General features: G+C 33.7%; 5 protein-coding genes and 1 long non-coding RNA gene across 6 annotated transcripts; 1 reads left to right on the top strand and 5 right to left on the bottom strand.

Moving 5' to 3' along the window:
* Positions 1 to 263: 263 nt before the first annotated feature.
* Positions 264 to 1,876, bottom strand: LOC122604984. The gene is made up of 2 exons (XM_043777873.1): positions 1,673 to 1,876; positions 264 to 1,250 (listed from the first exon to the last, which is right to left on the bottom strand). Exons 1-2 carry the CDS (start codon positions 1,874 to 1,876, stop codon positions 264 to 266), a joined length of 1,191 nt encoding a protein of 396 aa, XP_043633808.1.
* Positions 1,877 to 4,823: 2,947 nt separating this feature from the next.
* On the top strand, positions 4,824 to 5,396 carry LOC122604893. The gene is made up of 2 exons (XM_043777779.1): positions 4,824 to 5,057; positions 5,160 to 5,396. The coding sequence occupies exons 1-2, from the start codon at positions 4,824 to 4,826 to the stop codon at positions 5,394 to 5,396; spliced, it is 471 nt and encodes a 156-aa protein (XP_043633714.1).
* A 2,764-nt stretch (positions 5,397 to 8,160) lies between these two features.
* Positions 8,161 to 8,547, bottom strand: LOC122604801 (serine, glycine and glutamine-rich protein-like). The gene has a single exon (XM_043777692.1). The coding sequence runs from the start codon at positions 8,545 to 8,547 to the stop codon at positions 8,161 to 8,163; it is 387 nt and encodes a 128-aa protein (XP_043633627.1).
* A 1,040-nt stretch (positions 8,548 to 9,587) lies between these two features.
* On the bottom strand, positions 9,588 to 10,802 carry LOC122604710 (F-box/kelch-repeat protein At3g23880-like). Its single transcript, XM_043777607.1, has one exon. The coding sequence runs from the start codon at positions 10,800 to 10,802 to the stop codon at positions 9,588 to 9,590; it is 1,215 nt and encodes a 404-aa protein (XP_043633542.1).
* Positions 10,803 to 13,619: 2,817 nt separating this feature from the next.
* On the bottom strand, positions 13,620 to 14,886 carry LOC122586139. Its single transcript, XR_006321879.1, has 3 exons — positions 14,660 to 14,886; positions 14,146 to 14,238; positions 13,620 to 13,892 (listed from the first exon to the last, which is right to left on the bottom strand). It is a non-coding gene; the product is annotated as an uncharacterized LOC122586139 (long non-coding RNA).
* A 1,840-nt stretch (positions 14,887 to 16,726) lies between these two features.
* LOC122604621 (F-box/kelch-repeat protein At3g23880-like) lies at positions 16,727 to 17,956 on the bottom strand. Its single transcript, XM_043777527.1, has one exon. It carries the CDS (start codon positions 17,954 to 17,956, stop codon positions 16,727 to 16,729), a length of 1,230 nt encoding a protein of 409 aa, XP_043633462.1.
* Positions 17,957 to 19,932: the final 1,976 nt, after the last annotated feature.

The following is a 19,932-nucleotide window of genomic DNA, read 5'->3' as shown; positions in this document are numbered from 1 at the left end:
TTTACAACCGAGAACTAACAAAGACTCACCCCGTACCCGTCAAGTTCGTTACTTTATTAAATTCCCTTAATTAACTAGTTCCATTACTAAGACCGGTACCCCAAGACGCCTTTCATAACTTTCCTAGCCAATTAATTGTTTTAGTTATTTAGATAACAATTATGTCTATTGATTGTACCCAACCATTAACCTGTTAACCCTTATTAACTATCAATTACTTCCTACCGTACCCGTCATAGAAACAATTGCTTCTAACCAAGCAATCAAAATAACTCGACGAGCAAGAAAGGATTTAGATTGACAACGGGAAAAACATCAACAAATTCATTGACAACCGGAATTTCGGATAAGGATTTAGATTCCTTAATAGGATCAACAACATGAGCAAGAAAGCCTTTACATCCACGAGAAATAAGTCGAGAAGCTCGGGCATAAGTACACAACGGTAACGAATCTTGATTCCTTTCACCATATATGATCATATCTTTACCGTTAGGAGCCTTAAAATGAACACTTTTATCAATACAACAAATCTTTGCCTTATGTTGACCGAGCCAATCCATTCCCAAAATCACATCGAATTCTCCTAAACTCATAGGAATAAGGTTGGCTTTAAAGTTTTCAAAATTTATAGTCAATTTACAATCTAGATACACATTCTTAATCACATAAGTTTGGTCCCCCGCTACTTCCACTAACAAAGGGGATTCAAGGAAAGATAATTGTAAATGAATACATTTAGTGAATCGGGTGGCTACAAAGGAACGGTTTGCTCCCGAATCAAATAAAACTTTAGCGGGAGTATCATAAACAAGAAAGGTACCTGAAACCACATCGGGTGTTGCCTTTGCTTGGGCCACTGAGATTTGGAATGATCTTCCCTTAGGAGTTCCTAATTTTTTTGCTACCTTCTTCTCATTCACTGTTCTTACCTCCGTTTGTCTTTCCTCCTCCGACAACAATGGGCAAGCACTTTTCATGTGCCCTTCGTTGAAACAATTAAAGCACACAGTAGGCTTCCTTGGAGCAACTTTACAATCTCGGCTAATGTGACCCGGTTGGCCACAATTAAAGCACCCCTTTTTAGAAGGTAAACGGCAAAATCCAGAATGATGTTTTCCACAATTTGTACAAGTAGGAACATTTCTCCTAGAAGAGCTACTCCCTGAGCATACCTTGTTCCACCTTCCTCTTCGAAGAGTCTTCATCTGGCATACCTTGTTCAACTTCATGCCATCTCGCCACATCCACTAATTGAGTAAATGAATCAACTTGCAATAGAGTAATCTTTTCCCGAATACTCTTGCGAAGCTTTCGATAAAAGTGTTCTTTCTACAATTTGTCATCCTTCAAATATTCGGGACATTTTTGGGCTTTATCAAGAAATCGCACCCGGAATTCATTCACATTCATACTTCCTTGGGAGTCATTCATAAACTCGCTTCTAAGTTGAGTCACATCGGCCTCGGATCTAAACTCCTTAAAATAACCACTTTGAAATAGGCCCAATCCATCTTTATCATAGCATCTTCTCCTTACTTCACCATTTCACTATCCTACACAACTTAGCTCGATCCACCAACATACTTGACCCATAAAGAGTTTTATCTTCCGAGGGAGTCTTTGTAATACGGAATGCTCCCTCAATTTCATTCAACCATCTAGTACTTACATTAGGGTCCGGGTCCACATTGTACTTGGGTGGTTTAGCAATGGTGAAATTCTTTAGGTCATAAGGCTTTTCCATTGTTGGTTTCACTTGAACTTCATGAGTTTGAATTTCCGGTGCTTGATCTTTAGGAAAACGTTTATCAAATTCTTCTTGCACTGATGAAGCCACTTCTTCTTTTGTTTTATGAGCAATGGAATCACTCATTGCTCCTTCTAGAGTTTCATTTAATTTCTTGATAATAAATGGAGAAAAATTATCCAAAGCCTTCCCTATTTGTTCACTTATAAAGTCACGGGTTATATCTTCTCGTTCAACTATCACTTCATTCACTATACTCTTGTTTTATCACGATTTGATCCATCTTCACCTTGAGATGAATCCATACTACAAAATTCAAGAAGTCTATAAATATCACATTTCATTCATGACTTAGTCTCTAACACCTCAAACATTCGCATTCGGTAATCTCCATATTTAGTAAGCTCAATTTAAAACGTAATAGCTTATCACCGATAATAGGCCGGCTCTATTATGATCATAAACTATTTCATTTTAAATCAACCTTACTAAATACTTCAATTTTCAAATACAAACGAATCAAAATCTAAGGTCAAAGTCAAGTTTCTATGGTTCAAGTCTAGGTATCTTAACTCAAAAAAATAATTATATGTATTAGGGCCTTTTGTTTTTGTTTTCCAGTCATTATACTAATGTTTGTATGTATTAAGTAAAAAGTAGGTAATTAACAGTTTTTTGTTTATTAAGTCAGAAAAAGAACATGAAATCTGACTGAAAATATTAAGTTTTTAATTATTTAGTACATTAAAAAAATTGATGAAACGGGTAGTTCTAGAACAAATAGATACATGCTCAATTTTGATCTTAACAAATAGAAACACTTGTAATAATCTCATTAATATGGCATTTATAGTATATAACTTGTTATGTTATCTAGGTGTTGCCCCGAGAGACATAACGTTGCTTTTACAATCCTTATACAAACAGGTGACGCATTGTGTTTGTTTCTTATCTAATGTGTGTGTTGCTGAAAATGTATTATCGTGTACAAAGATATAACAATCATTATATGACCAATTATATGAATAGTTGAAGAAATAAAAAAAAACCCGAATATTAATCATGTGGCAACTATATATGATTAATTGGAAAAAAAACAAATGAAAATGCGACAAAACAGGAAGAAAAGGAAGCAAAACACATTATTATACTATAATATGTGAAACTGCGAATCAAAAAAGAAATCGAAAATACTAGACAAATCATTGTAGAAAATAAAAAACAAATGAAGGCGAAAAACTATATTAACTTTTATAATAAATTCTAAAAAGCCAAAAACGATTGAAAGAATGAAAATATTTGTTTCAAGTATAAGGCAAAGAAAAAACATATAATAAATAAACAAACTCACGCCCTTTTATTAAATTGGGCGACCGATATACAATACCAATCTAACATATATACTATATACTCCAGCATCAGTTAGAGAAATGGACCGATAGACAATACCAATTTATATTTTTATTAAAATAATAAATAACAATAAAAATGACTAGTTATGATAACAATGAATATAATTAGATATTTAGTAACGTGTTTTTTAATGGAACTATTATTATTTTTTTTCAAAATTAAATTTGAGTATAAACATTATTTTGATAGTATCAAATTTCTTGTATAAGTTGTTTGAAATTATTAACTAAAGTAACTTTAGTTATAGTCAATTTAGTTTTATTTTATTTTATTTTTATTTTTTATTTTTCTTACAACTTACCTTTAGTTTACTTTTTTGGGCATTAACTTTTTGTCTTTCCTGATTTACCATTTATCTTTAAGACTTCTTTTTTTAGCCACAAACTTATAACTTTGCTTACATTTGCCTCTTAATAATAATAATTATTTATAAAATCACTTTTTGTTTTTCCTTTCATTATCTTGGTCCTTTATCTTCTCCTGAATTCTTTTACTTCTTGATCTTCTTTTTTGAATTCTTTTACTTCTTGATTTTCTCCTTCATTTTCTACATAAATGAAATACATATACTTTTCTTCCATTTCTACTTTTGCTACTTATTAATAATTGAATGATACAGGATAAAAAAAAAATCAGATGTTTCTTAAGCATAGATTGGATAAAATCTTTGCAAACAAAAATAACTCACAAAATATCTAAACAAATTTCATTCTAATAATTGTGGTACTAAATGAATAAGGTTGTCCATATAAAAAAAACTCTAAGTAAAAAACTACAAAAACCAGATTATGACATAACCTCACACAATCTTTTTCATCCAAGTGGGCAAGTGGATCTCGTTTCAAGATTCAAACATTATCGCCGTAACTAAAACCGTCATAAACATCTATAATAGCTGCCGTAAGGGGGACAGTAGTGGGAGCAGCATGGCCGCAGGGTTGACCAACCCGTTGAAGGAACACCACCGCCATCCCTGCGGTGTGGGCTGAATGTGGACGGGTTAAAAGCCAGTTGCAGCTTGGAGGATTTCGAACGTTGGGGGGAGCGTATGAGAGCGTGGGGAAGTGGGCCATGGCTAGTTTTGACCGTTGAATCTATTAAAATAAAAGATAAAAATTCCCCTAATCTTTACCTATATATACACACTTCATTTTTAACCAAAAATTAATATCACCAAACAAAAACATATCTTCACACACTTTTACCAAAAAAAATACCACTTTAATAAAAAAAAAAAACTGGATTTCTCTTCCTCATCTTCTTCATTTTGTGTTCTGCCGGAGTTAGACGATTCGTCTACGGGGATTACTTTTGAGTTTTTTAAACAAGTGTACGCCGAGCTTGAAAATACCGGCACCTCTTCCGACACTCGTAGATATATCGATCGAGACCGAGAAGAAGCTCACGTGATACTAATGCGTGACTACTTCGTTGAAGACTCAAAGTTTGACGAACCATTTTTTCGTCATCGTTTTCGCATGAGCAAGCTTAAAGGTTGTTTTTGAAGATTGTTGGTGATATTGAAGCTAGATTTAGTTACTTTCAAGAGGGATACGACACACGGGGTAAAAAAAGTTGCACCGCTCTTCAAAACTGCAGATCGGCGATCAAGCAACTGTCTAAGGGTGAACCTTCAGACGCGTATGACGAGTATTTATGTATGGCTGCCCGAACGGGACGCGAGAGCATGGAGTACTTTTGTGATGTGGTCATCGCTTTATATCAAAAGGAGTTCTTACGTAGGCCGACATCTCATGACGTTGCTCTCATCACACAAGCTCATGAAGAAAGACATCGTATTCTAGGATTGCTTGGTAGTCTTGATTGTACACACATCGAATGGAGGATGTGCCCTAAAAACTTAAAAGGGCAATACACGAGGGGTGATCACAAGGTACCTACTATTATGATTGAACGTGTTGCTTCCTATGACTTGTGGATTTGGCACTCGTTTTTCGGTCCTGCTGGATCGAACAACGATGTCAACATTTTGTAGCAGTCGCCATTGTTTCAAAACAAGCGTAATGGATCCGCGCCAGACAGTTCATTTACCGTAAATGGACGACATTACAAGCGTGGTTACTACCTTACCGATGGAATCTATCCTAGGTGGACTATGTTTGTTAAAGCTTATCTACATCCAGTGGAACAAGATAAAAGGAAATTTCTAAGACTACAAAAGGCTGCAAGAAAGGATGTTGAACGGGCGTTTGGTGTTCTCAAGGGAAAATGAAAGATTTTGGATTGTCCCCTCCGGCTATGGACAAAAGAGAAAATCAGAAAAGTCATCTCTACGTGTACAATACTACATAACATGATCATAGAAGACAACGAGCGAGCAATATCACTGGTTCATATTATGGATCCACCGGTGCCAAGAGTTTATAACCTAGAAGCAAACCGGGAGTTACAGGACGAGGGCGTGCATCATCGGCTCCGATATGATCTCACGGCGCATATATTGGCTTTAGACTTATCATATCTTGACGATCCGGCGATGTAGCCACCATTGGTTGCGAGTTTGATTTAGTTGTCTTCATTATTATGTAGAATTTAAATTTCTAATATGTTGTTATGTACTTTTTTTAATTATGTTAATGTAATGTTTAGTTTAATTTTAATAAAATATTTTAGTTTTTATTAAAAAAAAATATAATGTTTGATTAAATTAAATGAAAAATAAAAAAAATAAAATTTGGGAGGGTTGAGAAGGTGATAAATACCATTGAAAATGGTTGGGAGGGTTGGAAAGAAAAAATGAGTTGGAGGTATTTGATTGGTGGGATTTGGGAGGGTTGGAAAAAAATTCTACATGACTCCTCTCCCCCTAACGAGAGACGGTAACAAATACCTGTAATAACTGTCAGACCAGGAGAAACAACCACCATTAACTACCAATTAAAACAATCACGGATGAACTAAATATTCCATCCGCGTTACTATAGACACCAAAAACCGTCGATAAAAAAAAGTAGGGTGGAAACATTAGCCAACGTCAACTTCAAAAATCTATAACAAAATCTTCAGTTGGCAAAATGAATTTAAACTTCCCAAATAGATATAATGATTGGTGCATTTTGTTTACGATGATAATGTGGATACCAATATCAAAGAAAAAGACTTCATGTTGTTAAATTATTTACTCGCAATAATCATAGATATATTTCATTTAGAAGAATGGGTTTATTAGAGAGAGATAAAGAAAGAGACAGAGTGCGTGCTACAAATGAGTTAATGAAAAGAATAAAATGTGAAAGAAAAGAGGTTTACTACTTTACTTTCAATAGAATTAGCCCATTTTTCTTATAAAACCACCTAATGGTTCAATGACAATTAACAAATGTCAAGGTTTTAGCCGAATGCTTCCATGATTCATATATTGACTTTTATAATTTTCCTTTTAACATTAGAGGTATGCTACAGCGACTAATGAATTTGATTGATAGAGTAAATTCCTTTAATTCATTAATTTTCCGTTCACAAAAAGTAGAAGTTTGTTATTGTTGATGGAAATACGTCTGGTTTTCCTAAAAATAATACTTTTTATATGTTATAATTTTTTAGCAAATTTAAATAACAAAAAAAAGTGTTATTTTTATTTCATCAGACATAATTTGAGGACCTTAATAGAATACCAAGTTAAAGCGACAAAAGTTTTTTCCAAACACCCTCCACTATAAAATTTATGGTCCGCCACTTAGTAAAAAAATCCAGCAACAACGTACGAGTGGATTTTCTAGTTGATACATAAATAAAATATTTTCTACATATAAATATATATTAAATAAAATAGCTAGATATATTAAAAGTTTTGAGTACAATTAATTTTGTAAAAAAAAATAATCAAATGAGCTTACAGCTAACACCTAACTGCTAGTTTTGTCAAACTACCCGATTTATAACTTCCAATGGGACCCTAGTTATACTTTTTATTAGAAACAACTCATATATTTGCAACATAAATTAAAACTAACCTATATTTTTTTATAAAAGTGACTTTTTTTTGTAAAAAAAACTCCTTAACAGCTGGTCGCGCCACTGGTCTTGAAATTCCTATTGATAAAGTTTTGTTATTAATGGACTTACGTTGAACCTTCAATAGTTTAACTAAAACCGTTGTGCCATGGATATAGAAAAAGGTAATAAATTTTAAAAGCAATATTACAAACGACTTCAAAAGTTTACAACATCGAATATATATACATATATTTATTATGTGGAAGAAAAACCGAAAACAGGAAAGAGAAAAAAAAAGTCGAATGAAAGTTTTTAATATATTAATTGAAAGGCCAAGACCAAAATCCCTTATTAATACTCCCTTATAAAGCATTTTGAAGTTTTATTTATGGTATGTCTTAAAAAATTAAGCATACTTTTTTTTTCTTCCAAAAAACCCCTTTCACTATATATATGGTTCTCAAAATGGTATTCCGTACACTACAACACTGAATTACCCTATCTACCCTTATAACAAATTGTCACTTCTAAACAAAATTACGCCGCAACGTGCGGGTATTATGCTCGTGCAATATTGAACACATACAAAATAATGAATAAAAGTTTCTAATATATTAGCTAAGAACACTAAAACAAAAAAACTGTACAAATAACATAGAAAGTAACTCAAATAGGATATAGCAAATTCCGAATAGTGATACGGGATATAAGATAGACCAATGGAACAATGCCACCACCTAATATATTAGTTGATAACAAAAATGCAAAAAATCTATGAAAAAAACCAAGAAAAAAAAACCGAACAAAATCCGGTAAGTCAAAATCTGAATAGTAATGCGGGATGTAATATCAACTAATAAAATAGCGCACGCGAGTATGTGCCACTATTCATAACAATTGGCTTTAATGATATAATAATCTGAGTCTCACCACCTAATATACCTTTAATACCTTTAATCAAATTATTTACAATATACATCCGTATACCTTTAAAATAACTATAATATCTCTTTTTATTTCAATGACTTTTACATAAATAACTATAACGCCAGTACTATGCCGCATCCACCGCCACAACCACCACCCGTTGCCACCATCATCACATTGTCGCATCGTGCGAGCATGTGACTAGTATTTATAATACGGTTAATGAAATTTTTTACAATATATTTCTCAATCCTTAAATTAACTATGTTACCCTCTTTTACATTAATTATTTTTACGTTAATAACTACACCGCTACTCTCACAGCTAGCGGCGCCGCCACCACCGCCGCCGCGATCATCACCAAAGCCGCTGGTTCCACCACTGCCATTACGGCCGCTACCGCTGTCGTCACAACCACCGCCGCGATCACCACCAAAGCCGCTGATTCCACCACTGCCATTACTGCCGCTACCCCTGTCGTCACCTCCATCACAACGCATCGTGCGAGAATGTGCCTAGTAAATATATATGTATGTGTATGTGTGCCTCGTGTGTTTACAGTATAGTGTATGTGTGCTTCTACATCACAAACATTGTTGGTTTCCCTTGCAAAAAACTCCTCTGTCTAGCAATACAAGGCTTTCAGCATATGAATTGGTTAGCGATTTAACAACCATAGACCAAGAAGCGCTACTATTTTTCTCTATTCTCACCCAAATCCAGGCATTAGAATGATTTGTAGTTTTGTATAAAGCGCAGCTAATGAATCTTTAATTACGAGTATTAGTTTTATAGTTACATACCATGGTTCTGGGGATTCTATTGTGCCAAAAAACATGCATCTGTACTCAAGTCAAATGTCATTATACTCCAATTTCCGTGCGTTTAACCACATAATATATATAATGTTCAATTTCCGTGCGTTTAACCACATAATATATATAATGTTCCATTGACCAAACACGCCCTTCACATGACATTATTTAACAGCATGGTAGAGGAATTAATTAGAGACCAAGAGTCTGTCTTCATAGAGTAAGCCAATGGATCTGTTTGAGAGTAGGAACATCACAATATTGTAATTATCAGTGGTTAGGCCGACACCAAAACACATTTAAGATTCTGCTGACCAAGAGTTTTGGTTACGAGTCAGTGAGCTTCGTTCGTGTGGGAAAGAAAACTGAATGGTTGAAAAAGTGGTAATGGGCTGGACTTCACTTACTGCACAATTGTTATTTTGCTCTGTAGTACTGTATATAAAGAACATGACACCTATGGAAGACTTCAACCCACATCCTTTTATTCAGGGTAATAAACATCTTTTCCCGGCTAGTGTGAGTGATTATGTAGCTGCTAGAGTCATTTACCTGGAACCTTGACAATTATTATGCAACACGACTTGCAACATGTAAACAAAACTTAACAAAAGAGACTAACCATGATAAAACTATCAATATTTAGTTACATAGGTGACAAAATAATAAATTGAAAGAACTCACATGAAATGTGAAAACTACGATCAAGTACACGATCAAACTCATTAAAATGTAAAAAAAGTCACCATTTGAGAGCAGACGAATCCTAAAAGTTGACTAATCCCAAGAGCGGACTTGCTTTGCGAGACAAGAGTCAAATTAGGTGAACCACTGTCGCCACCAGGATATCGTTCTTTAAGGAACCAGGGATTGAACCTACAAACAACGCCTCTATCTAGCAATACAAGGCTTTCGGCGTATATTTCCATGTCAATGATGTCAGAAATATAACTGCAGGGAAATGAGCTCTCTCCTCTTACTGGGTTACAAACAGTGAGCCCCAAATTGTATTTATGGAGTAAAAAATCACCATTGGACAGCTGCAAAACTCGGCCTACTGGTTCATAAAATGAACAGGTAGGCGAGCTAACAACCCTAGACCAAGAAGCACTATTATTTCTCTCTTCTATCACCCAAATCCATTCATTTAAACATTCTGTATAAAGCACAGCTAAGGAATCTTTGATGATCATCAATTTTGTAGTTGCATCCCATGGTTCCGGAAACTCAATTTTGCCACAAACATTTATACTCAAATCAAATGTCATTATACATATTTCGGTTGTCGTACATTCAACTACCCAATACAATGTTCCATTGACCAAACACGCCCTTGACATAACTTTTTTTAATGGCATGGTAGGGGAATCAATAATAGACCAAGTGTTTGTCTTCATAGAGTAAACCGATGGATCTGTTTGAGAGTAGGAAATCATCACAATCTTGTAGTCATCAGTGATTGGGTCGACCCCAAAACCTAGTGCACGCAGATCACGTGTATCTGCCGTATAACGTTGGGGCAGAGGTATGGTTAGTTTGCGCCTAATCGAGGGGTTCCATAAGGTAAAAATCTTTTGCTTGTCCACCACACAGAGAATCCCATTACATGAACCAACAACTTCAAAATCTTTGCTCGGGAGATCACGTTCTGCTACATCCATGCTTAGAGCTGTCTGATAATCCAATGATAATTTGTCTTCCGATAACAATGTATAAACAAATCTACTACGACTATGCCAGAACTTTGGGTCGAGAGGATAGTGCTTGACGAGGAGTTTCAGCGGAGTGTTTGCAGATCGAAGTTTGTGTCTTTTTATGAAATCCGGGCTAGCAATATGAGAAAACCAATACTTGGAGAGAGATCTGAATCGGATGAGTGATTTGACTGGTAATCCTAGAAAGATATCATCGGTCAATTCTTCACAAAGATAAGCTGACATCGTATATATGTCTGCAAACGGACTAAGATACTAAGATTATCATGTCGTGGTTCTATCTTAAGCACTCTTGTAGTTTAGGAGTAAAATAGTTTGTCAATTCTAAAAACAAATTAACTAAATATCATGGCTCGAGATTATAATTTTGTAAAGATCGAGTAATTATATTTTTCCTACGTAGCCTTCTCACCTGTTATTATATGCATACACAATATACTATTAACTATTCAGAGAACAGAAAACCTCAATCATCATCATCATCGATCATTATATATATATATATATATATATGAATAACGTTATCTAGGTTATCTAGAAGAAAGATAAATATAAGAAAAAAAATCTCAAAAGAGTAATCCGCGATAAGTAAAGTCACTCACCAGAGGGAAGGGAAAGTGGCTTTTGTGGGCAAAGTATCGGACCTTTTTATTAGACTATCCGCATCAATTCAGGATATCCTTTTAATAAACATCCTAATTAACATACTACGTCAGATTTTCATCCATCCTTCCCACAAACACTTTTTACCCACAAACAGTACTTTTTACCCATAACAATAATACATCAATCCTTCTTACAAACAACCAAATAAATTCCAAAATAACTTTTGTCTTTTACCTTTATCTCTCCTCATTTTTCCTCATCCTTCTATACAAACAACCATGGATGGACATCCTCCATGTTACCACCCACATCAATACTCTTTCTACAAACACCTTCCATGTCACCACAAATTTCCTATGGACATCCTTGTTGCGGTTTTGAGGTAGGAATTTGTTGGGCTTTCTAGATACCTTAAAAACTAATGTGGGCCAATATCCTGTTCATGAATAACAAAATTCCCCAAATTTTAACTATCTTCTAGCAAAAAGTAGAACATTATAAACCTCTATCTAACGAAGTCTATAAGGACCCATAAAACATTGGACTACTATCAATATATTGGTATTAGGAGATTTATAAAACTGCAATAAGACCTTGGAAACTTGCAATGAGATAGCAAAAATTGCGATTCGCAAAAACGTAATGAGCTTTTGGAAACTCGAATCAGATTATAGAAAATCGCAATTAGATTATGGAAAATCGAAATATGATTATAAAAATTAAATATCACAATGAGAAATTGAAAATCGCAATGAGAATTTGAAATCAAAACGAGAATATGAAAAGCGCGACGCTAAAGAAAATCGCAACGGCAAATTGAGAAATCGAAATAAAAAATCAAAGATGTAGTATTACAAAATCTTATTGTGATTTTCCATTTCTCATTGCGATTTTATACAATCTTATTGCGATTGTAAAGTATCTTATATTGATTTTTGAATCTCGTTGCAATTTTTCCTTTCATGTTGTGTTTGTTGGGTACTTGGTGAGTTGAAAAAGTATCTTGTGTAAAACATTTGAGTAAATTACACTTTTTATCCTTGAAATTGACACGTTTTTCACTTTTGATCCCTAAAGTGAAAAAAATACAATTTTGACCATAAACTTGGCCAATATTTTCAATCGTGGTCCTTTGGCTAGACAGAGTTAAATTTTGGTCGTTAACGTTACACCCGGGGGACTAAAAATGAAAAACGTGCCAACTTTAGGGACGGAAAATGTAATTCATTCTTCCATTCATCTTCTCCAACAAAATTTTGGCCTTCGGTCATCTTCGCTGATGGACTCACAAACTTATTAATTACACCTAATGACCGACTTCATTTCTATCTAGCCATTGAGGGACGAAAAGGGTGTTACCCCCCCCCCCCCCTCATCTCTCTCTCTCTCTCTCTCTCTCTAACCACTTCCATGATACGTTTTCGTTTTCATGTTTGAGCCAATGATTTCTAAGCTCCCCATTCATCAATCATGCAACATCTATTCACAATTATATATTATGTGCTCTATCTTCTGCTGCTGGTGCTCATTTATATTCATACACTATTAGAAAAACTCATATTAGGGACTGACTTTCAACGGAAAAAAAATTTGTCCCTAATTCTTGACGGTTTACCAACGAATTGCAGACGAAAACAAAAATAAATCATTATAAAAAAGTTTGAAACAGATTAGGGACGCATTAGCTATGACAACTAATTCCGTTGATAATCCGTCCCTAAATATAGCGTTTCTCCACGGATTTACAACGGACAAATTTAATAGTTTATAAAAAAGTTAAATGTCAGCTTTGCGATAGATTAGCGTCGGGAAGTTTATTGTCATCCCTAATATGTCCCTAATCCGTTGGTAGTTTTAAAAATTAGGGACGGAAATTCATGTTTTTTTTTCGTTTTCTCGAATAGACGAGTATTGAAATGCATGTTGAGGTGCCAATAAGTGTTTGTATATACATAGTGTAATAATGGTAGGATATATAAACACATAAACAATATATTTGTTGCGTTTAAACCTTTAATCTGAGTGTGTATGTGTAGTTTTATACTTGAACATGCGTATTTGTATGTGTATTGGCCATTGGTTTGAGTTGTTACGTTATTTAATTTTTTTAATATGCTTATTACACTACTAGAAAAATAGTTATTCTTAACGTGCAATGCGCGTCATAAAGGGGTCAAATGACGCGCAAAAGAGCGTCAAAGAAGGACCAGTCATAAATTTTCATGACCCACATTCATATGTCTATGACGCGCACTTATGACACACATTTGACTCTCCTTTTTGACCTTCGTAGTAGAGAGTCATAACCTTTATGACCCACTTTTTTGACATATGTTTTTGCGTGTCATAACCTATAAAATCAATTTTTTTTATTTTTTCTGTTTTTTAAAACCTAGTTATATACATAATAAACCTGGCAATAAATAAACCTGATGATTGTACAAAATTAACGCATTTAATATATATCAAAACCATGTGTCACCAATTCATTACATAACTATGTCCAAATAGATACCGATAATTAGTTATGAATACGACATTACATACTAATATAATTATCTACATATATTGCACATGTTCCCAGCTACATATGAATACGACATTGTCATGAACCCTGGCTTTCTGGATGTGCCACACACTCATCCGAATCAAGTTCCTGATCTCCTATTCCCTCAGCCGCATGTATGCGAAAAATACACCATAGTAGAACTGCAGATGCATACAAAGTTTTAGCAATTCAACTTCGGAAGTAACTAACTTGACTTGCATAATAAAAGAAATAATAAGGCAACTGTGAGGAAAAAAATTAAGCACAAACATGCAGCTCAACAAAATATGCAGAGTCTATTTACTTTCTCTTTATAGAATGCCTTTTCAGACATCTGACTCTCTCTATCAAACAACTCTCAATATATTGGTAGATATACACAAACACATCAAACAAACATAACATAAGCCATACCACAGGGAGCGCATCGATGAAATTGCTGTAAATTGTGTCAAGAGGACGCGTATTGTAATCCGCAGGTGTACATATCGCAGCTAAGTTCACCGTCTAAACAATAAAATGGCACCAAAAAATCAGTTTCACGACAGCGGATTTAAGAGCCTCGAATTTAACTGACTTTCAGTTACAGATTCTAACCTATTGTTATAGCATTTAAAAGCTACTAGCAATATAAAATACAGATCCAATACAACTCATTAAAAAAAACAAAACAAAAAAATTGAGATCCACAGCAACTTAAAAGTTAAAACACAATATACTCGAAAACGCATATAACAAAACAGATTTAGTGAGTCCCTTTTGGGATCATTACCCTTTTCCCAACCAAGCATAGGTAGAAGCCCTCTTCATAAATTAGGGCAAATCGATTAAAGAAAAATTAGGGCAAATCGATTGTGAGACAAAATTAGGGCAAATCGATTTAGCGAGTTTCGGAACTGATTATGGCAAAGGAATAGAAGAAACGAACCTGGAACCATTGATATCCAACACAATCTGCTTCGATTTAGCGACGCTGGTGAGCAAGTAGCGTTGTGGTGGTGGCGGATCGATTGACGATGTGGTGGTGGTGAATCGATTGACGTCTGAGAAGTGATCGTGAGGTGGTGGTGGATTGAGATCTGAGAAGTGACCATGAGGAAAAGAGGATTTCGTTCAATTTTGGGGTTTTTTGGGCTATTTTAGCAGTAAAGGAGATTTTGTATATTAAGAAGACACTGTAGCCCTGTGTTACACTACTTTTTTTATGACACTAAAAAATGCGTGTCATGAACCTTCAAATTTTACAAATTATGACAGTATTTTTATGACTTCTCACTTTGCGCGTCATCTATTAGCGAACGGTCATAAAAAGCGGGTCAAGGATAGCCCTGTTTCTAATAGTGTTAATTTGTGATAGAATTGCTTGTAGAAGTGAGTGTTTATGCATCGGTTGTTTACCGTGTGAAGTGGCTTTCTTCATTGCCGGAAATTGAGTTGGCGGTGGTGGGGATGTTGATGGCAACTTGGACGGTGGTGATGAAGTAGTTGTAGTCGTGCATTTCCGGTTGGTGTTTGAAGAATCACGAGATAATGCAAAAAAAAAGGGCAAAAATGTAATTTTAGAAATGCTTCCTTAGCTACATTATTACTATACAGTAAACCCCCTCAAAATCCAAATTTTCTGCTTTGTTGTTTTATAAATAATGGAAAGTATATGTTATCGACTAGCCTATAAAACAAACCAGATGACAAATGCAAGATTACATAACAAAAATATGCACGACTTCAATCCAGATCTTTTTAGTCAGGGTAAGAAACTCGGGCCATGAGACTATGACAGGATTTCTTTTAGTTGCATACGGGCTAGCGTTAGAGCTTATATATGTAGCTGCTCGGAGTCATTTACATGGAAACATGACCTCTATTACTATTGCATCATGACTTGCGACACTGTTGGAATAAATCTTGATGTTACAAGTTTGTCATGGGTCAAGTAGGGTCAAACTAGTTACGGGTTAGAAGAATGGATCATGAAGCATCAGTTGTGGGAGGTTAACGTGTGGAGAACGGGTCTTGGTTGACCAGAAAAGTAGAAGAGATGCATATAATCAGGAACGTGGAAGTGGTTCTAAAATTTAGTAAGTAGTGGCTTCATTTAGCATGTGCCTTTTGTTTTAGTATTATAAATAGAATGTAGGTAGCATAGTTTTATGTACTCTTTTTTGAAAGAAATAAAAGCAAGTTTTTTCTCCATCTTTGCTTCTGCAAATTAATATATATTGTGTGAATTTGGGCCAGTGATTTCCTTCACACACAAACAAACCTCAAACAAAGAATGCTAATCTTGATAAAAGTATTAATATTTAATTAGTGACAATAAATTAAAATGAAAGAAATCATAACTGATGACTCCAGAAAGAGCACATGAGTTTTCGTTTCCTGCAAATTGTTTTTTGCTTGGTTTCCCTTGCAAACAACTCCTTTATCTAGCAATACAAGGTTTTTTCGGCGGACGTTTCTATGTCATAGAATTTACAAATATAACTAGTGGGAAATGGGCTCTCTCCCCTTACTCGATTATAAACAATGAGCCCCTGCCCCAATTTGTATTTATGGAGCAAGAAATCACCATCAGTAAGCTGCAAAACTCGACTCACTCCTTGATGAAATATTGAACAGGTTGTCGATTTATCAAGCATGGACCAAGAAGCACTAGTTTTAATTTCTCACCCAAATCCACTCATTCCAACCTTCTGTATAAAGCACAGCTAATGAATCTCCCATGATCATTAGTTTTCTAGTTTCACACCATGGTTCCAGGAACTACATACTCCCTTAATGTTTAAGAGCTAGAATGAAAATAAAAAGAGAGTTGAGATTACAATCCAAAAAGCACTGAACAACAAAGAATGGAGGTCGATGATGGAATCTTAATTTCTATTCTCCTGAGTCTCGCAATAATCCAAAGTTTCAAGATTTTCCCAAACGTGACTTGTCATCAACAAATGAGAGAAAGTGGGTGACAAAAAATTTAACTGAAAGAATTCTCATGAAATCAGAAAACTACGATCAAGTACAAGATCAAACACATAAAAATGCAAAAACAAAATACATGGGTTTTCATGTTCTGCCTTGACTCATCATGTTTCGAGCCAGGAGTCAAAGCAGGTAAACTGTTGTCGCTAGTAGGATAACTTTTTTTACCGAACCAGGGATTTAACCGGAAAACAACTCCTGTATCTAGCAAAACAAGGCTTTCGGCATATGTTTCCATGTCAATGACGTCAGAAATATATTTGCAGGGAAATGAGCTCTCTCCTCTTAATGGGTTACAAACACTGATCCCCAAATTGTATTTGTGGAGCAGGAAATCACCATTGGACAGCTGCAAAACTCGGCCTACCGGTTCATAAAATGAATAGGTAGGCGAGCTAACAACCCTAGACCAAGAAGCACTATTATTTCTCTCTTCTATCACCCAAATCCATTCATTTAAACATTCTGTATAAAGCACAGCTAGGGAATCTTTGATGATCATCAATTTTTTAGTTGCATCCCATGGTTCCGGAAACTCAATTTTGCCACAAACATTTATACTCAAATCAAATGTCATTATACATATTTCGGTTGTCGTACATTCAACTACCCAATACAATGTTCCATTGACCAAACACGCCCTTGACATAACTTTTTTTAATGGCATGGTAGGGGAATCAATAATAGACCAAGTGTTTGTCTTCATAGAGTAAACCGATGGATCTGTTTGAGAGTAGGAAATCATCACAATCTTGTAGTCATCAGTGATTGGGTCGACCCCAAAACCTAGTGCACGCAGATCACGTGTATCTGCCGTATAACGTTGGGGCAGAGGTATGGTTAGTTTGCGCCTAATCGAGGGGTTCCATAAGGTAAAAATCTTTTGCTTGTCCACCACACAGAGAATCCCATTACATGAACCAACAACTTCAAAATCTTTGCATGGGAGATCACCTTCTGCTACATCCATGCTTACAGCTGTCTGATAATCCAATGATAATCTGTTTTCTGATAACAATGTGTAAACAAATTCACTACGACTTTGCCAGAACTCTGGGTCGAGAGGATAGTGCTTGACGAGGAGTTTCAGCGGAGTATTCACAGATAGAAGTTTGTGTCTTTTTATGAAATCTGGGCTAGCAATATATGAAAACCAATACTTGGAGAGAGATCTATAACGGACGAGGGATTTGACAGGTAACCTTAGAAAGATTTCATCCACCAATTCTTCACATAGATGATCTGACATTGTATATAATTCTGCAAATGGACTAAGATACTAAGATTAATCATGCATTTTAACAATATAAACAATCATTAACAAATGGCTAGGGTTGAGATATAAACTAACTTTAAGATTATCATGCTAATGGGTTTGACTCTCCCTGTCTCACTTCTCTTTTTTGTAGGGTGAATTCATGAGTCCTGGTTCTATCCTAAACGTAGTTTGGATCAAAAGAGTTTGTTAATTTTAAAATAAATCAATTAAATATCGTGGCTCGAGTTTATAAATTTGTGAAGATTGAATATATTTTTCGTACTTGGCAGTTTTATTTATTTGCAAACACAATATACTATTAACAGAGCAAAACGCCTCAATAATAATCTTTATCTCTGTAAATAATAAAACAAAATTGTTTCCTATAAGTATATTTAGAATGATTTTGATGTGGCAAATCCACATTTCATCTTAAAACTTTTTTAATTTAATTATGATGTCATATATAAATAAACTAGATTATTGTCCCACGCAATACGCGAGAAAAATATATAATCATTGAGAAATTAGTGTTTTATAATATCATAAATTGACAAATATAAATAAATAAAAGTTGTTTGAAAATTTATGATCATAAATACAAATTGTCTCATGACGTTTCTAAATCTTAGACGTACCAGATAATAACGTTATTAAGTCTGTTCTTTATAACTATATTAAAGTTAAATTTTAGAGCAATTAGGAGTTAAAAGAAGGTTTTAGAGTTATATAATATAAAATGTTTAGAACTTTAAAATATTCTGTTATTTTATTTTATTAATAATTTGAACTCTTTACATATAAAATAGATGGAAACCTTAATATTTACTTGATTTTGCTTCTGAAAACAAAATTAATAATTTACAATCTAAAATTGAAAACAACTTAAATGTTATATTTGTAAGAAGATATATCATAAATTCGCTTATTTTAATAAATTATAAAAACTAATGTTGTATTTTTTGAATAATAAAATTAAATATAACATTATCATTTTAATTTAAGGGTCTTAATTAAAAGTTATAATTTATCTAACGATTCTTGTTTCTCCATAAAATAATTTAAGCAACACATCTTAATTTAGAAAACATAGGCAAATATTGTATAAAAAAATATCATAACAGATAAAATACAATATATGCATTCAATGTTATAAAATTATATTTATTTAATTCAATTTACCTATACTTTTTACATTTAACTTTTCATATTTAAGAGTTCATCTTATTTTAAAGATGTCATAAACAAATTGTGTATTTGACACAAACATAAATTTAGTATATATTATAAGACACCTTAACCTCAATGACCAATTACATCTCTTGATTTTCTTAAATTAAGTTATTAAATATGTCGACTAAGTTAGGTTATTTTAAAAATAAATACAATTAAATAACTTGAATTATGAATTATTGTAATAAGTATAGTAATAGTGTGTGTTATAATAGAAAAAGTTTTCTCTCATATTAATTTACACTATTTTCTTTTTATTTTTCATCACTCATTTACACTTTCGTGTTTTTCATCATTAGTTTATACTTTTCATTACTAATTCTTATAGAGATATATTTTATCTAAAGTTAGAGAACTAATATTGTGTTTACTAAATAACAAATTAGGTAATAATACAATTATTTTGATCTAAGGGTTGTAACTAAAAGTTTGAATTCATCTAACGGTCCTTCCTTTTTTTCTACAAAAGAAGTTAAGACTTTGATATTTTATATATATATATATTGTAGATTATATTAAGTCAAATGATATATAATTCTAAAAGATGTTTTTAATTATATAATTATTAAAAAGACATTACCTTCGTATTTTATAAAAACATCAAATATCAAAATACTCATTTAAACTACTAATATATATCTATTCAATAAATCAACATAATATTACAATAATCAAACTACACCAAAGTAATTAAATATTATCTTATGTATTTTAAAAAAAATGTTCATAATAAA

Source organism: Erigeron canadensis, chromosome 1 (genome assembly GCF_010389155.1).
Source record: "Erigeron canadensis isolate Cc75 chromosome 1, C_canadensis_v1, whole genome shotgun sequence".
In the NCBI taxonomy this organism is placed as follows: domain Eukaryota; kingdom Viridiplantae; phylum Streptophyta; class Magnoliopsida; order Asterales; family Asteraceae; genus Erigeron; species Erigeron canadensis.
The sequence above is the reverse complement of the archived record's forward strand: the minus strand, read 5'-3'. Positions and strand labels throughout refer to the sequence as shown.